The sequence below is a fragment of the Branchiostoma lanceolatum genome, chromosome 13 (assembly GCF_035083965.1).
Source record: "Branchiostoma lanceolatum isolate klBraLanc5 chromosome 13, klBraLanc5.hap2, whole genome shotgun sequence".
Classification (NCBI taxonomy): domain Eukaryota; kingdom Metazoa; phylum Chordata; class Leptocardii; order Amphioxiformes; family Branchiostomatidae; genus Branchiostoma; species Branchiostoma lanceolatum.
Window position 1 is genome coordinate 3,603,471 of NC_089734.1, and position 25,112 is coordinate 3,628,582.

A 25,112-nucleotide genomic window follows, 5' to 3' on the forward strand; every position below is an offset into this window, starting at 1 on the left:
GAAGCAACTGAGAGATCAACTATACAGACAACCATGCCTACAGCAACATATACATCAGAACAAACTACTGCCCCACCCTTGACATTGGTTACAACCGAAGAAGCAACTTCGACATCAACTATACAGACAACCATGCCTACACCGACATATAAATCAGTGCAAACTACTGCTCCGTCATCAACATTAATTACAACCAAAGAAGCCACTGCGACATCAACTATACAGACAACCATGCTTACAGCAACATACACATCTGTACAAACTACTGCCCCATCATCGACATTGGTTACAACCGAAGAAGCCACTGCGACGTCAACTATGCAGACAACCATGCCTACAGCAACATATAAATCAGTGCAAACTACTGCTCCATCATCAACATTAGTTACAACCGAAGAAGCAACTGCGACATCAGCTATACAGACAACCATGCCTACAGCAACATATACATCTGTACAAACAACTGCCCCGCCAACAACATTGGTCACAACCGAAGAAGCCACTGCGACGTCAACTATGCAGACAACCATGCCTACGGCAACATATACATCTGTACAAACAACTGCCCCGCCATCAACATTGGTTACAACCGAAGAAGCCACTGAGACATCAACTATACAGACAACCATGCCAACAGCAACATATAGGTCAGTGCAAACAACTGCCCCGTCATCGACATTGGTTACAACCGAAGAAGCTGATAGATCAACTATACAGACAACTATGCCTGAAACAACTCAGACAGCAACATTTATTTCCAGTACCGGTGACAGCAAAGAGACAAGTACCGTTATAACAGCACAGCACACTGAATATTCTACCGTTGTTACTGATACTGGTTTCTCCACAGACAAAGTAAGTACGGCTGTAGAAACATCACAGACAACTGAAAGAACTACCGTTGTTCTAGGTACGGATATCACCAGTGTAGGGACAACTTCACCCGTACGAACTTTGGAAGAAACTACGCCGCTACCATTAAAGCCAGAAACTACTGAAGAAAGAACAGTTGTAACTAGCACGGAGATCACTTTTGAAGGAACTACAACGCCTCCAACAACGTCAGGCACAACAGAAGAAAGAACAGTTGTAACAATGACAGAAATTACTTCGGAAGGAACAACAGCGCCTCCAACAACGCCACAGACAACTGAAGATAGAACAGTTGTAACCAGCACAGAAATAACCCCTGAAGGAAGAACAATAACACCGAGAACACCTGAAGAAAGAACCGTTGTAACCATCACAGAAGTCACATCAAAAGAAACAACAACGCCTCCAACAACACCGGGAACACCTGAAGATAGAACCGTTGTAACAATGACAGAAAGTACATCCTTGGGAACGACAGCGCCCCCGACAACACCACAGACAACTGAAGAAAATACCGTTGTAACCAGCACAGAAGGAACAACAGAAGGAACAACTGTTACAGCACCTCAAACAACACCAGGGACAACCGAAGATAAAACAGTTGTCACCAGCACAGAAATCACTTCGGAAATGGCCACAACGCCTCAAAGAACATCGGAAACAACTGAAGAAGGAACCGTTGTAGCAAGCACAGACATTACTTCAGAAGTAACAACAACGCCTCAAAGAACACCAGGAACAACGGAAGAAAGAACCGCTGTAACAAACACAGAAATTACTTCGGAAAGAACCACAACGCCTCCAACAACACCAGGAGCAACTGAAGAAAGAACCGTTGTAACCAGCACAGAAGTCAAGGCAGAAGGAACAACAGCACCTCCGACAACAGCAGAAACAACTGAAGATAGAACTGTTGTAACAATGACAGAGATTACATCAGTAGAAACAACCGCGCCTCCAACAGCACCAGGAACAACAGAAGTGAGAACAGTTGCAACAATGACAGAAATCACATCACTAGAAACAACCGCGCCTCCAACAACACCAGGAACAACAGAAGATAGAACCGTTGTAACCAGCACCGAAGTCACAACAGAAGGAACAACAACGCCTCCGACAACAGCAGAAACAACAGAAGATAGAACCGTTGTAACAATGACAGAAATTACATCAGTAGAAACAACCACTCCTCCAACAACACCAGGAACAACTGGAGAAAAAACCGTTGTAACCAGCACAGAAGTCACAGCAGAAGGAACAACAGCGCCTCCGACAACAGCAGAAACAACTGAAGATAGAACCGTTGTAACAATGACAGAGATTACATCAGTAGAAACAACCGCGCCTCCAACAACACCAGGAACAACTGAAGAAAGAACAGCTGTAACCAGCACCGAAGTCACATCCAAACAAACAACAGCACCTCCGACAACAGCAGAAACAACTGAAGAAAGAACCGTTGTAACCAGCACAGAAGTCACAATAGAAGGAACAACAGCGCCTCTGACAACAGCAGAAACAACAGAAGATAGAACAGTTGCAACAATGACAGAAATTACATCAGTAGAAACAACCGCGCCTCCAACGACACCAGGAACAACTGAAGATGGAACCGTTGTAACCAGCACCGAAGTCACATCCAAAGGAACAACAGTACCTCTGACAACAGCAGAAACAACAGAAGAAAGAACCGTTGTAACCGGCACCGAAGTCACATCAGTAGAAGCAACAGCGCATCCAACAACACCAGGAACAACAGAAGATAGAACCGTTGTAACCAGCACCGAAGTCACAACAAAAGGAACAACATCGCCTCCTACAACACCAGGAACAACAGAAGAAAGAACGGTTGTAACCGGCACAGAAGTCACATCAGAAGGAACAACAGCACCTCCGACAACAGCAGAAACAACAGAAGATAGAACAGCTGTAACCAGCACCGAAGTCACAATAGAAGGAACAACAGCACCTCCGACAACAGCAGAAACAACAGAAGATAGAACAGTTGTAACAATGACAGAAATTACATCAGTAGACACAACCGCGCCTCCAACAGCACCAGGAACAACAGAAGACAGAACAGCTGTAACCAGCACCGAAGTCACATCAGTAGAAACAACAGCACCTCCGACAACAGCAGAAACAACAGAAGATAGAACAGTTGTAACAATGACAGAAATCACAACAACGCCCCCGACAACACCACAGACAACTGAAGAAGGCACAGTTGTAACTAGCACAGAACTTACTTCGGAAGGAACAACAACGCCTCCAACAACACCACAGACAACTGAAGATAGAACCATTGTAACAAATACAGACATCACTTCTGAAGAAACAACAGCGCCTCCAACAACACCAGAAACAACTGAAGATAGAACAGTTGTAACGATTACAGAGTTTACAGAGCCCCCAACAACACAGGGGACAACTGAAGAAAGAACCGTTGCAACCAACACAGACATTACGTCTGACGGAACCACAACTTCTCCAAGAACACCGGGAACAACGGAAGAAAAAACCGTTGTCACCAGCACAGAAGTCACATCCAAAGAAATAACAGCGCCTCCAACGACACCAGGAACAACTGAAGATATAACAGTTGTCACCAGCACAGAAATTACCTCGGAAGGAACAACTACGACTCCAACAACACCAGGGACAACTGAAGAAAGAACAGTTGTAACAATAACAGAAATTACATCCTTAGGAACAACAGCAGCCCCGACAACACCACAGACAACTGACGAAAGAACCGTTGTAACCAGCACAGAAACTACTTTTCAAGTAACAACAGAGCCCCCTTCAACATCGGGAACAACTGAAGAAAGAACCGTTGTAACAAGCACAACTGAGGATAGAACAGTTGTAAACAGCACAGAAATTACTTCGGAAGGAACGACAACGCCTCCTAGAACACCGGGATCAACTGAAGAGAGAACCGTTGTCACGAGCACAGAAGTTACTTTGAAAGAAACAACAACGCCTCCTAGAACACCGGGAACAACAGAAGAAAAAACCGTTGTAACCAGCACAGAGATTACTTCGGAAGTAACAACAGCGCCTCCGACAACACCACAGACAACTGACGAAAGAACCGTTGTAACCAGCACAGAAACTACTTTTCAAGTAACAACAGCGCCCCCTACAACACCGGGAACAACTGAAGAAAGAACTGTTGTAAGAAGCACAGAGGTCACTTCTGAAGGAACAACAGTGCCTTCAACAACAGCAGGGACGACTATTACATCTCCAGAGACACCACAAACAACAGACCTGAGAACCGTTACCGTAACTTCAAGTGAAGGGGCCACTACGGAAGGTATCACAACACCTCCACCAACACAAGAAACAACTGAAGAACGAACCGCAGTGACGAATACAGGAATCACGACGGAAGCGACACTGCAGACTACTGAGGAAATAACTGTAATGACAGCTACGGGGATCAGTACCAAGCTGACTACAACACCTTTCGCAACACCACAAGCTGCTTCGGAGAGAACTCTAGTGATGAGTACAGGCCTTACTACAGAGGAGGCTACAACACCGCACACTACTGAAGAAAGAACGGTAGTGACGACTACTTCAGACGTAACTACCGAGAGAACAACAACACCTTCAGTAACACCACACACTACTGATCATAGAACCGTTGTAAAAATAACAGGATTCACTACCGAGAGGACCACAACGCCCCAACCGACACAACAAAGTACTGAAGAAAGAACCACAGTGACGAGTACAAACCTCACTACTGAAGCGACACCTGAGACTACAGAGGACAGAACCGTTGTAACAATGACGGAAGGGACCACAAAATATCCAGCAACACCGCAAACCACTGACGAAATAACCGTAGTGACGACTACAGACCTCACTTCTGAGGGGACTACAACGTCTTCAGCAACACCGCAAACTACTGAGAAAAGAACCGTAGTGACGACTACAGACCTCACTACTGAGAGGGCTGAAACGCCTCCAGCAACACCGCAAACTACTGAGGAAAGAACCGTAGTGACGATTACGGACCTTACTACTGAGGGGACTACAGCGCCTTCAGCAACACCGCAAACTACTGAGGAAAGAACCGTAGTGACGAGTACAGACCTCACTACTGAGGGAACTAAAACGCCTCCAGCAACACCGCAAACTACAGAGGAAAGAACCGAAGTGACGATTACAGACCTCACTACTGAGGAGACAACAACGCCTTCAGCAACACCACAAACTACTGACGAAAGAACCATAGGGACGATTACAGACCTCACTACTGAGGCGACTACAACGCCTCCAGTAACACCGCAAACTACTGAGGAAAGAACCGTAGTGACGATTACAGACCTCACTACTGAGGGGACTACAACGCCTTCGGCCACACCGCAAACTACTGAGGAAAGAACTATAATAACTGTTACAGACCTCATTACTGAGGAGACAACAACGCCTTCAGCAACACCGCAAACTACTGAGGAAAGGACTGTAGTGACGATTACAGACCTCATTACTGAGGGGGCTACAACGCCTTCAGCAACACCGCAAACTACTGAGGAAAGGACTGTAATGACGCTTACAGACCTCACTACTGAGGGGACCACAACGCCTTCAGCAACACCGCAAACTACTGAGGAAAGGACTGTAGTGACGATTACAGACCTCACTACTGAGGTAACTACATCGTCTCGAGCAACACCGCAAACTACTGAGGAAAGAACCGTAGTGACGCTTACAGACCTCACTACTGAGGGGACTACAACGCCTCCAGCAACACCGCAATCTACTGATGAAAGAACCGAAGTGACGATTACAGACCACCCTACTGAGGGGACTACAACGCCTCCAGCAACACCGCAATCTACTGATGAAAGAACTGTAGTGACCATTACAGACCTCACTACTGAGGGGACTACAACGCCTCCAGCAACACCGCAAACTACTGATGAAAGAACTGTAGTGACCATTACAGACCTCACTACTGAGGGGACTACAACGCCTCCAGCCACACCGCAAACTACTGAGGAAAGGACTGTAGTGACCATTACAGACCTCACTACTGAGGAGACAACAACGCCTCCAGCAACACCGCAAACTACTGAGGAAAGAACTGTAGTGACGAGTACAGACCTCAGTACTGAGGGGACTACAACGCCTCCAGCAACATCGCAAACTACTGAGGAAAGAACCGTAGTGACGATTACAGACCACCCTACTGAGGGGACTACAACGCCTCCAGCAACACCGCAAACTACTGAGGAAAGAACTGTAGTGACGAGCACAGGCCTCACTACTGAGGGGACTACAACGCCTCCAGCAACACCTCAAACTACTCAGACTTCTGAAGAAACAAGCGCCGTGACGATTACAGACCTCACTACTGAGGGGACTACAACGCCTCCATCAACACCGCAAACTACTGACGAAAGAACTGTAGTGACGAGTACAGACCTCACTACTGAGGGGACAACAACGCCTCCAGCCACACCGCAAACTACTGAGGAAAGGACTGTAGTGACCATTACAGACCTCACTACTGAGGGGACTACAACGCCTCCAGCAACACCGCAAACTACTGACGAAAGAACTGTAGTGACGAGTACAGACCTCACTACTGAGGGGACTACAACGCCTCCAGCCACACCGCAAACTACTGAGGAAAGGACTGTAGTGACCATTACAGACCTCACTACTGAGGGGACTACAACGCCTCCAGCAACACCGCAAACTACTGACGAAAGAACTGTAGTGACGAGTACAGACCTCACTACTGAGGGGACTACAACGCCTCCAGCAACATCGCAAACTACTGAGGAAAGAACTGTAGTGACGAGTACAGACCTCAGTACTGAGGGGACTACAACGCCTCCAGCAACATCGCAAACTACTAAGGAAAGAACCGTAGTGACGATTACAGACCACCCTACTGAGGGGACTACAACGCCTCCAGCAACACCGCAAACTACTGAGGAAAGAACTGTAGTGACGAGCACAGGCCTCACTACTGAGGGGACTACAACGCCTCCAGCAACACCTCAAACTACTCAGACTTCTGAAGAAACAAGCGCCGTGACGATTACAGACCTCACTACTGAGGGGACTACAACGCCTCCATCAACACCGCAAACTACTGACGAAAGAACTGTAGTGACGAGTACAGACCTCACTACTGAGGGGACTACAACGCCTCCAGCCACACCGCAAACTACTGAGGAAAGGACTGTAGTGACCATTACAGACCTCACTACTGAGGGGACTACAACGCCTCCAGCCACACCGCAAACTACTGAGGAAAGAACTGTAGTGACGAGTACAGACCGCACTACTGAGGAGACAACAACGCCTCCAGCAACACCGCAAACTACTGACGAAAGAACTGTAGTGACGAGTACAGACCTCACTACTGAGGGGACTACAACGCCTCCAGCAACATCGCAAACTACTGAGGAAAGAACCGTAGTGACGATTACAGACCACCCTACTGAGGGGACTACAACGCCTCCAGCAACACCGCAAACTACTGAGGAAAGAACTGAAGTGACGATTACAGGCCTCACTACTGAGGGGACTACAACGCCTCCAGCAACACCTCAAACTACTCAGACTTCTGAAGAAACAACGGCCGTGACGATTACAGACCTCACTACTGAGGGGACTACAACGCCTTCAGCAACACCGCAGACTACTGAAGAACAAACTGAAGTTACAAGTACAGACGTCTCTACTAGAAGAACCACAACACTTCAAGCGACACCACAAACTACTGAAAAAGGAACTGTTGTAACTACAACAGAATTCACTACAGAGGGGACAACAACACCTCCAGTGACACCGCAAACTACTGAGGAAAGGACCGTAGTGACTGTTACAGACCTCACTACTGAGGGGACTACAACGCCTCCAGCAACACCGCAAACCACTGGGGAAAGAACTGTAGTGACGATTACAGACCTCACTACTGAGGGGACTACAACGCCTCAAGCAACACCACAAACTACTGAGGAAAGAACCGTAGTGACGAGTACAGACCTCAGTACTAAGGGGACTACATCGCCTCCGGCAACACCGCAAACTACTGACGAAAGAACTCAAGTGACTGTTACAGACATCACTACAGAGGGGACTACACCGCAAACTACTGAGGAAAGAACCGTAGTGACGAGTACAGACCTCAGTACTCAGGGGACTACAACGCCTCCAGCAACACCACTAACAACTGAGGAAAGAACTGTAGAGACCATTACAGACCTCACTACTGAGGGGACTACAACGCCTTCAGCAACACCGCAAACTACTGAAGAAAGAACTGTAGTGACGATCACTGGCTTTGATACCGAGGGGACTACAACGCCTCCAGCAACACCGCAAACTGCGGAGGAAAGAACCGTAGTGACTGTTACAGACCTCACTACAAGGGGGACTACAACGCCTCCAACAACACCGCAAACCACTGAAGAAAGAACCGTAGTTACGAGTACAGACCTCACTACTGAGGGGACTACAACGCCTCCAACAACACCGCAAACCACTGAAGAAAGAACCGTAGTTACGATTACAGACCTCACTACTCAGGGGACTACAACGCCTCCAGCAACACCGCAAACCACTGAAGAAAGAACCGTAGTTACGAATACAGACCTCACTACTGAGGGGGCTACAACGCATCCAGCAACACTACAATCTAATGAGGAAAGAACCGTAGTGACGAGTACAGACCTCAGTACTGAGGGGACTACAACGCCCCCAGCAACATCACAAACTACTGATGAAAGAACTGTAGTTACTGTTACAGACATCACTACAGAGGGGGCTACAACGCCTTCAGCAACACCGCAAACTACTGAGGAAAGAACTGTAGTGACTGTTACAGACATCACTACTGAGGGGACTACACCGCAAACCACTGAAGAAAGAACTGTAGTTACGAGTACAGACCTCACTACTGAGGGGACTACAACGCCTCCAGCAACACCGCAATCTACTGAGGAAAGAACCGTAGTGACGAGTACAGACCTCAGTACTGAGGGGACTGCAACGCCCCCAGCAACACCACAAACTACTGATGAAAGAACTGTAGAGACCATTACAGACCTCACTACTGAGGGGACTACACCGCAAACTACTGAGGAAAGAACCGTAGTGACGAGTACAGACCTCAGTACTCAGGGGACTACAACGCCTCCAGCAACACCACTAACAACTGAGGAAAGAACTGTAGAGACCATTACAGACCTCACTACTGAGGGGACTACAACGCCTTCAGCAACACCGCAAACTACTGAAGAAAGAACTGTAGTGACGATCACTGGCTTTGATACCGAGGGGACTACAACGCCTCCAGCAACACCGCAAACTGCGGAGGAAAGAACCGTAGTGACTGTTACAGACCTCACTACAAGGGGGACTACAACGCCTCCAACAACACCGCAAACCACTGAAGAAAGAACCGTAGTTACGAGTACAGACCTCACTACTGAGGGGACTACAACGCCTCCAACAACACCGCAAACCACTGAAGAAAGAACCGTAGTTACGATTACAGACCTCACTACTCAGGGGACTACAACGCCTCCAGCAACACCGCAAACCACTGAAGAAAGAACCGTAGTTACGAATACAGACCTCACTACTGAGGGGGCTACAACGCATCCAGCAACACTACAATCTAATGAGGAAAGAACCGTAGTGACGAGTACAGACCTCAGTACTGAGGGGACTACAACGCCCCCAGCAACATCACAAACTACTGATGAAAGAACTGTAGTTACTGTTACAGACATCACTACAGAGGGGGCTACAACGCCTTCAGCAACACCGCAAACTACTGAGGAAAGAACTGTAGTGACTGTTACAGACATCACTACTGAGGGGACTACACCGCAAACCACTGAAGAAAGAACTGTAGTTACGAGTACAGACCTCACTACTGAGGGGACTACAACGCCTCCAGCAACACCGCAATCTACTGAGGAAAGAACCGTAGTGACGAGTACAGACCTCAGTACTGAGGGGACTGCAACGCCCCCAGCAACACCACAAACTACTGATGAAAGAACTGTAGAGACCATTACAGACCTCACTACTGAGGGGACTACACCGCAAACTACTGAGGAAAGAACCGTAGTGACGAGTACAGACCTCAGTACTCAGGGGACTACAACGCCTCCAGCAACACCACTAACAACTGAGGAAAGAACTGTAGAGACCATTACAGACCTCACTACTGAGGGGACTACAACGCCTTCAGCAACACCGCAAACTACTGAAGAAAGAACTGTAGTGACGATCACTGGCTTTGATACCGAGGGGACTACAACGCCTCCAGCAACACCGCAAACTGCGGAGGAAAGAACCGTAGTGACTGTTACAGACCTCACTACAAGGGGGACTACAACGCCTCCAACAACACCGCAAACCACTGAAGAAAGAACCGTAGTTACGAGTACAGACCTCACTACTGAGGGGACTACAACGCCTCCAACAACACCGCAAACCACTGAAGAAAGAACCGTAGTTACGATTACAGACCTCACTACTCAGGGGACTACAACGCCTCCAGCAACACCGCAAACCACTGAAGAAAGAACCGTAGTTACGAATACAGACCTCACTACTGAGGGGGCTACAACGCATCCAGCAACACTACAATCTAATGAGGAAAGAACCGTAGTGACGAGTACAGACCTCAGTACTGAGGGGACTACAACGCCCCCAGCAACATCACAAACTACTGATGAAAGAACTGTAGTTACTGTTACAGACATCACTACAGAGGGGGCTACAACGCCTTCAGCAACACCGCAAACTACTGAGGAAAGAACTGTAGTGACTGTTACAGACATCACTACTGAGGGGACTACACCGCAAACCACTGAAGAAAGAACTGTAGTTACGAGTACAGACCTCACTACTGAGGGGACTACAACGCCTCCAGCAACACCGCAATCTACTGAGGAAAGAACCGTAGTGACGAGTACAGACCTCAGTACTGAGGGGACTGCAACGCCCCCAGCAACACCACAAACTACTGATGAAAGAACTCTAGTGACTGTTACAGACATCACTGTAGAGGGGGCTACAACGCCTTCAGCAACACCGCAAACTACTGAGGAAAGACCTGTAGTGACTGTTACAGACATCACTACCGAGGGGACTACACCGCAAACTACTGAGGAAAGAACTTCAGCGACGATTACAGACCTCACTACAGAGGGGACTACAACGCCTCCGGCAACACCGAAAACTACTGAGAAAAGAACCGTAGTGACGAGTACTGACCTCAGTACTGAGGGGACTACACCGCAATCTACTGAGGAAAGAACCGTAGCGACGATTACAGACCTCACTACTGAGGGGACTACAACGCCTCCAGCAACACCGCAAACTACTGAGGAAAGAACCGTTGTGACGAGTACAGACCTCAGTACTGAGGGGACTACAACGCCCGCAGCAACACCACAAACTACTGATGAAAGAACTGTAGTGACTGTTACAGACATCGCTACAGAGGGGGCTACAACGCTTTCAGCAACACCGCAAACTACTGAGGAAAGAACTGTAGTGACTGTTACAGACATCACTACTGAGGGGACTACAACGCCTCCAGAAACACCGCAAACTACTGAGGAAAGAACCGCTGTGACTAGAACAGGCGTCTCTACTGAAGAAACACCACTATCTCCAGCAACGCCACAGACAACCGATGAAAGGACTGTAGTGACAATAACAGAGACCGCATTGCCAGAAGCAACACCACCAACTACAAAGGAAAGTACAGTTGTGACGAGTACAGACGTATCTACTGGAGGGACTACACCATCACCAGCAACAACACAGACAACGGAGGAAAGGACTGTAGTGCAAAGTACAGAGGTTCTCACCGAAGGGACCGCTGTAACTTCAACAACTCCACAAATAACTTCAGGAGGAACAGACGCCACAAGAACAGGAGCCACTACAGATGCGACTACAACACCTCAAGCGACATCGCAAACATTGGAAGAAAGGAGTACAGGGGTCTCTTCTACCGAAAGGACCACAACAGCTCTATCGACAACTCAGACAACTGAAGAGAGAACGGTAGTGAAAAGTACTAGAGTCACTTCCACAGAGGGGACCGGAACATCTCCGACGACACCACAAACTACAGAGGAAGGGACAGTTGTCACTATAACAAGAGTTACTACTGAAGGGACCACAACGCCTTCCCCAATACCGCAAACAACTGAGAAATCAACTGCCACGCCTGTATCAAAGACAGCAACAACTGAAGGTACATCATTGACAACTACTGCAACATCACCTACTTCCTCCGAGAAAGCAACGGCACCGACTACTTCAGATTTTACACTGACATCAACTCGGGCTGTCAATGGCACATCAGGTTCGACATCACAAATAACTACAGCAGGAACAATTACTTCAACCTTGCTGTTGACTGAAGAAACGACAGTTTTAACTTTTACAGACATACCACCAGTTTCCATACGTACTTCTACACATACTACATCAACACCTGTAGTGACTGGAGGATCAACAATTTCAGCACCGGCGACAACACAAACGGTACACAGCATCGGGTCTACAACAGCGGGTACAACCCTTGCTGAAAGCACATTAGAAATCACAGAGCAAACGGCAGTGTCTGGATCGACAGAAGCTACTTCACTCTTGGTCACAAGAGACACGACAACCACGGGTATCGAAGAAGAGACAACAACTCCGAACCCTACAACCATTCTTACAACCAAAGAAACTACTACACCGTCTACATCCACTCTTACAACGAATACATCTACAGCGGAGACTACACAGCGAGCAAACGCGACAACAACAGCGTTAGCACCTGACACATCATCGCCTTCACCTGCAGGTGAGAATTTTTTTTCATTTTGCTTTAGAAATCTTAGATTTTATGATAATCATAGGTTAGAGGCGCTATGAAAACATTGTGCTGTTCAGTCTTCATGTCAGTCACGCATACTAAACAATTAAACAATTCGATATAACTGCAAAAATAATGAGGAAAATCCATCGGCAATATTTGTCTTTAGTTAGAACAAAATGGCGCCAATTTCCCGTTTCCCATCAATTCATTTTAGAAATGATCCTAACTTTGTAATTACGCCATGGCACGGTAAAAGTTTTTTTCAGTAAAACAAAATAAGGTTGATTACGATAAAATGAATCTAAGAATCGATTTTTTTTTTACTTGGAGAGCGTTTCACTTATCAAGTTATTAGTCGGTAAGGATAAGTGCCTAAATCAGCAACACAGCTTAATTTCATACAGTCTGTCGTTGCTTCTACTTACATTCGACATGTTAAGATAAAAATTGAGGAAAATATTGGTCAGTTGCAATTGTCTAAAGTGCAAATACAGTACATTGCATTCTAGGTAACATATGAAATATTCATGTGAGGCATAATGGTTATTTCAATGATGACAGGTCTTCCGTGCAGCGGTGCCGTGTCAGGCCATTCTTCATTACATGTACGTTGTCCTGTCTACCTCCCTGGCATTGTCAGCGTGTTTAACACTATTTCGAAAGCCTTTCTGTGTCTGTGTTGCCCGGGAAGTCCTTTAAGGTGAAGGTGGTCATTTCAACTACCAAGTATGACGCACATCGTGTTAAAAGAAAGTTTTGATGATTTTCGTGTTTATCGTTTTTGGGGCACATGTAATTTCAAGACGATTTAATTTGATATCAAAATCAAAATGAATCGTGCAAGGTGGCCTGAAAGACCATTGTATCATATATATGTTTTGACATCTGTATGTATTATACTAAGTAAATATAAATTGAACAAAGGGGGTTCACTGTCAACTTTACATTTCAACTACACAAAGACGAAACTTTCCATATGTATATATATATATGTATGTATACATGTGTGTATCATAACCTGACAACCTATTGTAGATAACCTTCAAAATATGCATCAATCAGTAGTATTGACATGTTTCATTACAGAGCACAATTCGGTTTTCAACACAAAATAACATAACCCTAATTCTCTAGTCAATTCCACTTATTATGATCACACAGATGCGCACGAAAACGCCATTATCATTTTAAACAGTACAGTGTGTCGTGCGTCATCTTGTCCGCATGACACATATATTAAACCGGAACTGGTTACGCTTCTATTCTTTTCTGACATCCCTGTAAATTATAGCAAGACGTGGCTATTCACCCAGACCCTTTAAACAAAACTTGAGTCATATTGGAGTGATTCGTAGCCATAGGACGAGTGTACGAAAGAGTCCTGAAGTCTTGAATATGAAGCCATGTAGTTTCTGCTTGACGACGAAAAGGGTAGCCATCCTGGAGTTAAGGTGACTCTAAGAAGGGAACGCTGTGTCTGACAATGTTTGGGTTACGGATAGCAGTCATGGCGCTCGTAGTCGGTATTCGTGTAGGGACGTCGCTTGGTAAGTAGATGGCATCGACTTGAAGCCGAAGATTGATTGTTTGTTCTATACTATGTATCTGACGTTATTATAAGTCATATACTAGATCCTGCAATGGTGGGTTCTTACGTATCATATACTTTAGCTGTGGCGTTTGCAAGGAATGTGTAGCCCCTTTATCTTTTCATAGCTTAATCTTAAAATATTATAAAATGCTCTTAGAATCTTTGAGCCTATAAAGGGTTCCAGTTATCAGCATTTTTCAGAATGCCTGGATGTACTTGTAAATTAAGCAACGATGACTGTAGAAAAACGTCGTCCAAAAAGCTTGTTTTACTGTTGATCGGAACACGTAATCAGTGTGTTTGTGTTTCAATTGTTACTGCACGTTTTGTTCTCATTAGGGTTATGAATAATGAAACATGGTGTCATTAATTGTACAAGTCTGTGTCATGTCTGTATGAAGCATAATTGATTCCACTCGACATACGAAAAGAATGCCAACACGCTCTAGTGTTGAAACAATTCCAACGTATGTGCCCAATCCAAACGTTCGTTCAACATGGCCGCTTTTGCTTTTGGTACTGTTTCGATAGATGGCAGAAACTCTTCTATTCTTCACTGTAAATACTTTATATTCAAGTAGGGTCGAAGGGGACAACACACAGTGATTGATTAAAATCCATCTTTATAATTGCAGGACAAACAACACAACAATCAACGAGCTTAAGTTCGGTTCAAAGCACTGAGAAAACTTTGATCGACTCAACGACGACGGAAGGCACGCCTTTCTCCAACACGACTATTAAAGGCGTCACAAGTACACCCACAGAACCGCAGACTTCTGTTGTCATGACTACTTCCGACGTACTTGTATCAACTGAAGAAGTCACGGTCACTTCTAAGATAACGGATGCTGGCTCATCAGTAGCTACTGTGTCAAAGCAAACAACATCGGCAGCAAAAACACAGACAACAACAGTTAGCCCAGCAACAGAAACATCTGTGGGGTCAACAGTGGTAGCTACAGCAGGGAATGTTACAACTGCAACAACTACGTTTAGCCCAACAACAAACAAGACAACTAAGATAACAACGCCTTCTGTCACATCAGGTCCCAAAGTGACAGAGACATCAGAAGTCACAACCTCTGAAGCCCCAACGATGATCTCAACAGATGTACTAACACAGGAATCGACCTACGCTATGTCAACACAGAATGTAACGACTGCAACGAAAGCATCTGCTACAACACCCTCTGTCTTCATTACAACAGCATCTGTAGAAGACACAACAACAGAGGCCAGAAACTTGTCGACTGCTAACGCTACAACACTCCCGTCTACAACGAGTAGAACACTGACTTCAACCACTGTGTCCTCCACTACCGACGTCAGGCCATTAGAATCTACAACGATGGCTTCATTAACACCAACTTCACCAAAGTCGGTGACCACAACGACAGGTGTCGATCTATCAACACAGGCACCCGCCACGTTGATTGCTACAGTGATTGCAACAACTAGTATTTCGGAAACAACACAGAATATTTCATTTAGCCCACCAAAGGCATCTACAACTGTGCCGAGCCCGGCGACAACAATGAGGATGCAGACCACTGGGAAGACAGTACCAAAAATAACTTCGTCGACGGAAGTACCAACTGTTAGTACAACACCTCCTGCAACGGAGATACTTACAACACAGCTCATGCTGGAGTCTTCCACAACTGGTCCCATAACGACTGGGGCTACAAAGAGGGTGACTCCAACTGTGTCTTCAGCAGCATCTACGGAGGACAAAACCGGCCCTACAACGCTGAAAACAAGCAATGTAACTCTTACACCATTTACGCAAATGTCAACGACAAATGTGACAACGAGACTTTCCTCATCATTGTCAGAAACATCTGTGCCGGTTACAACCACCGAAGCACCATTTGTGACAACGGTAGTAGAAACTACAGGAACTGTTCCGCTTAGTCCAAGCATAACTACACCTCGGTCAACTACACCAACTACTGGAAATACAACACTTAGCAGAACGTCCATGAGGTCTTCGCCATTCACGAATATACCTACGCCAACAAAGACAAAAGGAACAGTGTCTACATCGGAGATGGCATCCAATATGACAACTACAAAGAGACCCTTCTCCCAAACATCTTCTGAAGGCACAACAGCAATAATATCTACGGAAATAGCAGGAACTGGTCGATCCACGTTGCAGGGTGTAAATAAATCCACAGTAGCGACGACAAAACCAACGGCTACGAGAATGACACCAACACTTAATGCAACTCTGACCTCTACCGCGGCACCATCGTCTCTGCCAGAGACTCTGGAAACAACCGAGATAGCTACATCTTACACCACTATAGTGCCTATAGAAACGTCAACTACAGATGCAGCAACCACAGTAACTGTTACAACACCAATGGGAAAGTCAATAACAAGCACATCAGCGCCACCGTCTACAAGAAGTGCAGCAGCAACGCCTACTGCGGCAACGGTTATATCGTCAACACCATTGAGCCCTGCATCAAGTCAAGCATCAACTGAGGGTGTAGCGTCAACCCTCTTGACAAAGGTGAGTTCAACCCTTAATTATAGCAGCGCGACGCTGGCGTATATTACAACATACATGTAGACTTAGTACTGTTGACTACATCGATTGAATCCCTTTGTGTTACCACCTTATCCCATTTCATTCCATCGCATTCCATTCCATCATCCTATGTACGACCTTTTGGAAGTCTGTTTGTCATCATCTTAAAAATATGTATATGGTATAACAGATGAAATCTTCGACATCCAGAACTATGTTTGTATTATTCATTCCCTTCACACATGCATGGTAACCACTACCCCTCCATCCCAGAACCCCACAGCCTCACCCTCGTCAACACCGGTAAGTGCCAAGACACTTCAGCCCTCGGGAACTACAGGTACAGCCGCTCTTCTTTCCTCATTGTTCACCACGAACACAGAAGAATCCTTTTCTGTGTACATTGCAACCTCTACTGGTCCGACAGAAACAACCGCAAAATCCACGACGCTACCTAATGTATCTAAGTTATCTACGGAAAGCCCAAATACATCTAGTAGTAGAAGGTCTAGCATATCAATGCAAAGTTCTACCGCAGATAAACCAGTAACGCAGAGGGGGTCATCGACCTCTGCCTCGCAATCAGCATCAACAGATGCAGCTACTTCGGGTTTTTCACCATCATCTACGCAAGAGACGACTGACCTAACAGATAGAACACCTGATCTAAGTACAGTTGTGTCAACCATTGTTGGTGATACTACAGATGATGAGGTCACTGGCCCCACAACACCAAAAACATCGACGTTTACCCGAACAAAAGGTACAGGATTTGTCTCAACCTCAGTGAATACAAAAACTATATCCCACACTCCATCTTCAGTATTCACAAGTCCAAGCAGACTTGACCAATCAAGTTTGACACCAATGACGGGCATCTCAACACCAGGGATAACTTCAACCCAGCAGTTCACTCGCGGACCATCTTCAACACCACCTTCCTTTACTGTAAGTGTACCCTCGAACGCAACTGAACAAACGTCTACTCAGAACACAACAGATGGTTCAACAGACGGGACCCAGGCAGGCTTGAGCACTAGCTCTAAACCACTACCGTTGCAATCATCAACTCCACAGCCCCAACCCGCAACAACAGAGGAAAAAGCACCTGATCTAAGCACAGTTCTTACAACAGTTGTCGCTGATGCAACAGAGAAAACGGTCTCTGGTACCACATCCAACACGGCAACGTTGTCGCAAACAAAAGGCACCACGTTTGTTTCCACCTCAGAAGATGCTAAAACTGTATCCACTACTACGTCTTTAGTATCCACTATGACATCCAGGTTTGATCGATCAAGTTTGACGCCAAGAACGGGTATTTCGACACCAGGTAAAACTCCCACCCAGCAGTCCACTCCCATAGAGTTTTCCACAGCGTCTTCCGCTACTGTAATCTCAACTATTCCCTCGAACACAACTGAACAAACGTCTACTCGAAACATAACAGGCGTTTCAACAATGGCACGCTTGAGCACTGGCTCACAATCTATACCGACACAATCAACAACACCATTACCGCAATCCACAACAACAGAGGACAGAACACCTGATCTAAGTACAGTTGTTTCCACAATTGTTGCTGATACTACAGAGAAAACTGTCTCTAGTCCCACATCTGAAACACCCACCTTTACCCGAACGAAGGGCACAGGGTTGGTCTCAACCTCAACGGATACTAAAACTGTATCCCTCACTCCATCTTTAGTATCCACTAGCACACGCAGCTTTGACAAATCAAGTTTGACACCAAGGACGGGCATCTCAACGCCTGTCCAACAGTCCACTCCCGGAGCGTCATCAATGCCATCTTCCGTTACTGTAGTCTCAGCCATTCCGTCGAACACAACTGAGCAAACGTCGCCTCGTAGCACAACGGACGTTTCTACAGTGGGGACACAGGCACGTTTAAGCACTGGCTCTCAAACATTACCAACAGAAAGTACACTTCCAGACCTTACAGACGCTAGCGTCAGTACAGGTAGCATATTTGCTTCGTCTAGCGCCGCAGTATTAGTGACATCAACGCAGCAGACACAATCGTCTAAAAGCCAGGGGTCTCCAACTATGTCAGTCACAGGGACACCTGGAACTGTGGTCACAACCAGTACAAGCCAAACGGCAGTGACGGAAATGCACCAGACCACGGAAGAAATCGACACGTTTGTAACTACGATAGAAGCAGGGACTACATGGAAAACTGTACCCATATCCACAACCAGAACAGGAAGAACAATCGACAAAATCAACGAAACGACATCAACGTCCGTACAAACAAAAACAAGTGCTCCATCATCAACATCATCAGTTTCGACGTATACAAAAGGTTCAGTGTCTACTTCACCTTCCGCGTCGGCTGTGACTTCATCATTAAAATCAGGAACGTCAACAACAGGAGTACAAAAAACTGAAATCGTATCGACTGCTACAACTACAACACCCTTTGTGAGATCTACAGAGCCATCAAAGACCGTGACGACTTCAACGTCTGAATCTACATCATCGGGTATCATTGAAAACACCCTGTCATCAATGTCGCCTCAAGCGTCCAAGGCAGACGTATCGACGGTGGTAGTGTCAGTAACATCAAACACTGCGTCTACCAATCAAACAATGCAAGTGTCAACTTTGACCACCATTCCTCCCAGTGATAAACCGTCCTCTACGAAGGGCGCAACGAAATCATCTGAGACACCACCCCAAACGCGCGACTACACCACAGTTGTATCCACCGTGCAGTCAGAAACAACTGGCGATTTAGGTCCAAGTATTACCCCTACAGCATCCATCCCTACGTCTACATCAAGGGAGAATGGTACACGTGTGGTAACTTCTACACCAGCGGTTACAGCTTCGACAATGGGCCAACAGACATCGACAATTTTAACAGAGCCAAAAACAGCGACCTTGCGAAAATCTTCAGAACTAGCAACAACTGCCTCTACCCGAAAGACAATGGAGGTCTCCTCCACAGCTCCCTCTTCTGCAAGTACTACATCATCCCCATCTACAAAGGACGTAACAAAGCCATCTCAAACACCATTTCAACCAGGAGATTATACCACAGTTGTTTCCACCGTGGAGTCAGATACAACTGGCGACTCTGGTCCCAGTATCACTCCTTCAGCGTCAACAAGGCAGCAAGGTACACAAGTAATAGCTTCTACACAAACCGTTACAACCCCACCAACGGGGCAACAGACATCAACAATTTCAACCTTGCGAAAATCTCCAGAACCAAGAACTGGTTCTACTCAAGTTCCCACTTTTACTTCTTCCGTAGCAACCTCTAAACCATCATCTACAAAGAGAACAACGAAACCATCGCAGAGACCATCTCAAACAAGAGAATATACTACAGCTGTTTCAACCATGGAGTCATACACAACTGAAGACGCTGGTCCTAGCGTTACTCCTACAGCTACAGCAAGGCCGCAAGGTACACAAGTCATAGCTTCTACACCAACGGCTACAACCTCACCAACGGGGAAGCAGACATCAGCAATTTCAACAGAGCCCAAAACAGCAACCTTGCGAAAATCTCCAGAACCAAGAACTGGTTCTACTCAGGTTCCCACTGTTGCCTTTTCCATGGATACCTCAAAACAATCATCTACAAAGAGAGCAACGAAATCATCTCAGACACCATCTCAAACTCGAAACTATACCACAGTTGTGTCCACCGTGGAGTTAGACACAACTGACGACGCTGGTCCTAGCGTTAGTCCTACAATTTCAGCAAGGCCGCAAGGTACACAAGTCATAGCTTCAACACCAACGGTTACAACGGGGCAACAGACAGCAACCATTTCAACAGAGCCAAAAACAGCAACGTTGCAAAAATCTCCAGAACCAATAACTGACTCTAAAACAATGCAGGTTTCCCCTATGGCGTCTTCTCTTGTCAGTACTAAAAGGCCATCTACAAAGACAGAAGCAACGAAATCATCTCAGTCAATAACCCAAACAAGAGAATACACCACAGTTGTTTCCACCATTGAGTCAGATACTGATGATTCCGGACCTAGTGTTACTCCTACAGCTTCGTCTAAGCAAACGAGTACAAAGACGTCTACCAAAGCAACAGAACCAAGAACATCAACTTTGCTCAAATCTAAGCCGACAACCACGAAGTCAAGAGATGTGAGTCAGACTACAATAATCTCTACAGAGTTGTCGGAAACAACAGACGCGACACCCCCAGACAAAGTAAGTAGCTCTGCAACATCGAAGCCCACCACAGCAAAAGTGTCAACAGGGAAAGGACCGACAATGTCCACTAGCCAAGCAAAACCAACAGTGAATACAACATTGGGACCTACTAAAGCCTTCAATGCCACAGAGCGTCCAGCTATTCCGTCTTCAACGACAGAAATAAGAACACCAGTCTCCCACACTATTGCATCTACACAATCCACTTTCATAACGTACAGTCAACCATCAACTACACGACGAAAGTCTACGCAAGCCACATCGCCCGTGCCGAGTGACGATGTTACTACAGATGGTCTCAGTACAATAGTTTCGACTATTGTAGCTGAAACATCTCAGGAAGGGTCTACGGTGTCGCCATCACCAAAACCTACAAGGCCTTCAGTGACGAAAACACCGCTGCAGACAACAATAGAAGTGACATTTACAAAACCAACCATGATTTCACCCCAAGACAAAACGTTTGGAACAAGTACACTACTATCAAAAGCCTCCGTAGTTAGCTCAACACCGACTGGGCCATCTTTACCAACAGCTTCGAGGAGTGTTAAGTCTACTGCATCAACTTTTGCAACGGCTGCAACAAGTCAATCCACCAACACCCAACCAACTATACCTGCTAAAGGTCCATCAGTATCAGCTACAAAAATGACTAAAACTCCGGATTACACTACAATAGTTTATACGATGATTTCAGACACGACCAACGAAATGTCATCAAACATCACACAGCAGTCATCTACAGCACAACAGATGTCATCGGTGAAAACACCTCAAAGTACTCCAAAGATTTCTACTGAAGTTGTGGGACAAACAGGAACGACGGCTCCAAGCCAGTCACCAGTTTCTTTGCAAACTGTAACAGAAGTTTCAACAGAGACGGCTAATCGTACGCTTGGCGGTGCTACTTCAACACCACAAAATGTATCAAAGCTTCCTATGACTGTAGCTCCAACGGACACAGGAACAGCAGCCAAGACCCGTGCTACAACCGAGGGAAGGGATAGAAGCACGCCTTCTCGTAATCTGACAACTACAGAGTTATTTTCTCCTTTATCGTCAGAGGCTCCAACAGAATTTCCTCAAACGACCGTTTTGCCAGACATCACCGAGGTAGTATCTCCGACGTCCTCAGCAAATGCTACGACTGCTAGTCAACTTACGCCCAAGAGCACGGAGTCTATAACCTCGCATTCCCTTTCTACCGCAACGTCTCCGATAAAGACGCCAGCATCTACATCGAAAAATACAGGAACGCGTCCGGTAACACCATCCGATGCAGCAAGATCTTCCACTCCTAGTATAGATCCTAAATCAACGCTATCAGCCGCCATGACCACCCCAGATAGCCAAACTTCATCCACATCTATTCATCCACCAAGAACAGACTCTCGAGTCTCGACCACCTCCACCTCACGTCAGACCGAAACACAAGATTACACAATTGTGGTTGACACTGTCATTCCCGAAACAACCGAAGTGCCGGTAAATACAGTTACAACTAATGGTACAAGGATAACACCGGTCTCGGTAACCGAAGGTTCAACAGGCAAGCTAAGAACACAGTTGAGTACACGGGTGCCCACAGCACTGAGAAGTACAAAGTTCACGGGGGTTCATCCAGCGGGTACCACAGGGTCCATGAATACCGAGACCACTATAAACCCATCCCTTTCACCCAAAACAACAGAATTAGTATCTCCAGTCTCCACGAAACAGTCCACGTCAAGTCGCAAAGTGTCACAAAGCCCACAAGATACAACACGACCACCGGGCACAATGACGTCGGGAAAGACAGCATATACCCCTGTATCCGCCACTTTTGCTACACTTCAGTCAGAGCCAAGCACTACGCCATTTGGTCCGAAACAAACAACCGCCAATCAGAGTAGTCTATTTACTGTATCGCCAGAGTCAACAACGGTTATTCAGATCACAGAGACATACAATGCTACAGCGACTGCTGTAACTCGCAACATCACTGAACCACTAAGTACAACTCTGCCATCAAACGCAACGACTGTTAAGCGTGACGATGCATCCACTCCCCCAACTCCATTGACCAAGCCAACAAAGGTGCCTGACATTTCGTCTACAATTAGACCAAGGGCTAACACCACGGCAAATAACGCCAGTTCTTTCTCCGTCCCTAAAAGCTCAGTGTCACCAGTATCTATCACAGAGGGAACATCAACAGAACCTGATACAGTGATATTCACTGAGACAATGACGTTAACAATGCCAAAATCCTCCACAAATTCTGAAAGTAAGACATCTACTACATCCAGTGCAAGACGGTCATTTGGGTCTACCCAAACATTGAGATCGTTTCCAACCGGCGCTACAGCTGCGAACGTTTCCATGAATATGTCCACCTCTGGAACCAGAATAAGCCGCTCAACAGTATCAACAACAACGTCTGCTCAAGCTACCCGTTTGAACGTGTCATCAAATACAAGGACGTCTCATGCTGATAGAACCTCCACCAAAGCTGATAGACCAGACAAGACGGATATCACGACTGACAGCTTCGAAACGATGGCTTCTACGTTCCTTCCAGCTACGGCATCGTCCCAATTAAGTACCCAAAGTGACCCGTCAAGAACGACAACCGTTATGTCTATAAGACGTTCCGGTGAACCTTCAACACAAACTCAAAACCCCACAATGCCGTCCTCTACAACAAAAGACACCCCTGTTCCGTCTATAACACCCAGAATGTTTGCTTCATCCACACCATCAACACTGCCAACAAATGTAACGGTAGACAGACCGTCATCGCCCACATTATATCCGCATGTTACTGACGGACCTATGACAGTAGGAACTAGTCCTGTCTCATCATATTCACCCACCCCAATGTCAGCGACTATAGAAACGGACACAACGCTATTGGATGCTACGACACTGGTTCTGACAGATGTAGCAACGAGCAAAGAAGCGTCTTCGGAAAGATCAAGAAGTGGAGGGGTTACATCATATCCTACAACGAAATCAGGAGTTGTAGCTTCGTCAACGAAGCCTGTATCGTTGGTGCCTTCGTCTAGGGCAACAGGAGACATGACCAAAAGTACCGTCTCAAGACCCACATCTTCCAATGACACTGTTTCTCCTCCAATATCTACGGCCACTCAAACCACACATAGTGATTCATCAACAATATCAACACCTCTCGGCACAAGGCAAAAAACTAAACCAACCGAATTAACTTCCGGTCCTACTCTTGTGTCCAATGTGACTTCAACAAACTATACAACGGAAACTCTACTCAGCCCATCCACAACAACTACATCTTCAAGACGTGAAACAACACCAACAAAAACGTCCTTGCCAATAACAATGACAAAGACCTCTGTCAATAAGACAACCCCTGCTCATGGAACCGCTTCCCCAACAAGTCAATTTGAAACAACTAAAGTTGTAGTAACGGTGGTGGGTTCAGCTAAAACAACAGCGTCCTTTAGTTCATTAGCCTCTTCCACGAAAAAGACAGCATCAACAAACAACCCTGACCCATCGCAAACGGTAAAATTGTCCATCGTTGAACAAGGGTTGCTTCACACCCACGCTGGACACCACATAGTAGTGGCGTTTCGATAAGAGTATTCCACCTTTGCACTTCATGGCTAGTTTGCATTCACGCAACGGGTTTTAGGTTAGGGCCCGGTCACTTCCTCGTTCGGTCGTCATACGATCACAAACTGAGCTAAGCTATGGGAAGTCGTGTATATTTCGTAAGAAAATGGGTTGTTTTGTTTGTACGACGTCTATGACGAATGTGACCGCGCCGTTAGGCTTAAGATTAGGCTTGTAGGTATCAGTCATGGGCTAAACTTCATATTGAGGCAAATACTACGTACCTTCTCTGGAAAAGTATACAATCTTTTGCAATAAACAGTCACCCCAACGAACGGGTATGCCATGTGTTCTTTTGATTAAAAACAATCAAAGCACTAGCGCTTGTGGTGATTGCCGCACTTTAAGATGCTGTAGCTATATACTCACAGTATTAT

General features: G+C 46.2%; 3 protein-coding genes and 1 long non-coding RNA gene across 6 annotated transcripts in view; 3 read left to right on the plus strand and 1 right to left on the minus strand.

Annotated features, from left to right (window-relative positions):
* LOC136446957 (uncharacterized) overlaps positions 1–25,112 on the minus strand; it is an 82,620-nt gene that overhangs the window by 42,072 nt on the left and 15,436 nt on the right. The window lies entirely within an intron of this gene.
* On the plus strand, positions 724–12,716 carry LOC136446985 (mucin-2-like). Its single transcript, XM_066445645.1, has 2 exons — positions 724–12,139; positions 12,499–12,716. Exons 1-2 carry the CDS (start codon positions 724–726, stop codon positions 12,714–12,716), a joined length of 11,634 nt encoding a protein of 3,877 aa, XP_066301742.1.
* LOC136446986 (mucin-2-like) lies at positions 14,262–16,611 on the plus strand (the record flags this gene model as incomplete). Its single annotated transcript, XM_066445646.1, has 2 exons — positions 14,262–14,301; positions 14,981–16,611. Coding segments are annotated over exons 1-2 (1,671 nt in total), but the record flags the coding sequence as incomplete, so codon positions are not given.
* On the plus strand, positions 19,747–24,904 carry LOC136446987 (mucin-21-like). The gene is made up of 2 exons (XM_066445647.1): positions 19,747–20,032; positions 23,966–24,904. Exons 1-2 carry the CDS (start codon positions 19,747–19,749, stop codon positions 24,697–24,699), a joined length of 1,020 nt encoding a protein of 339 aa, XP_066301744.1. The 3' UTR covers positions 24,700–24,904.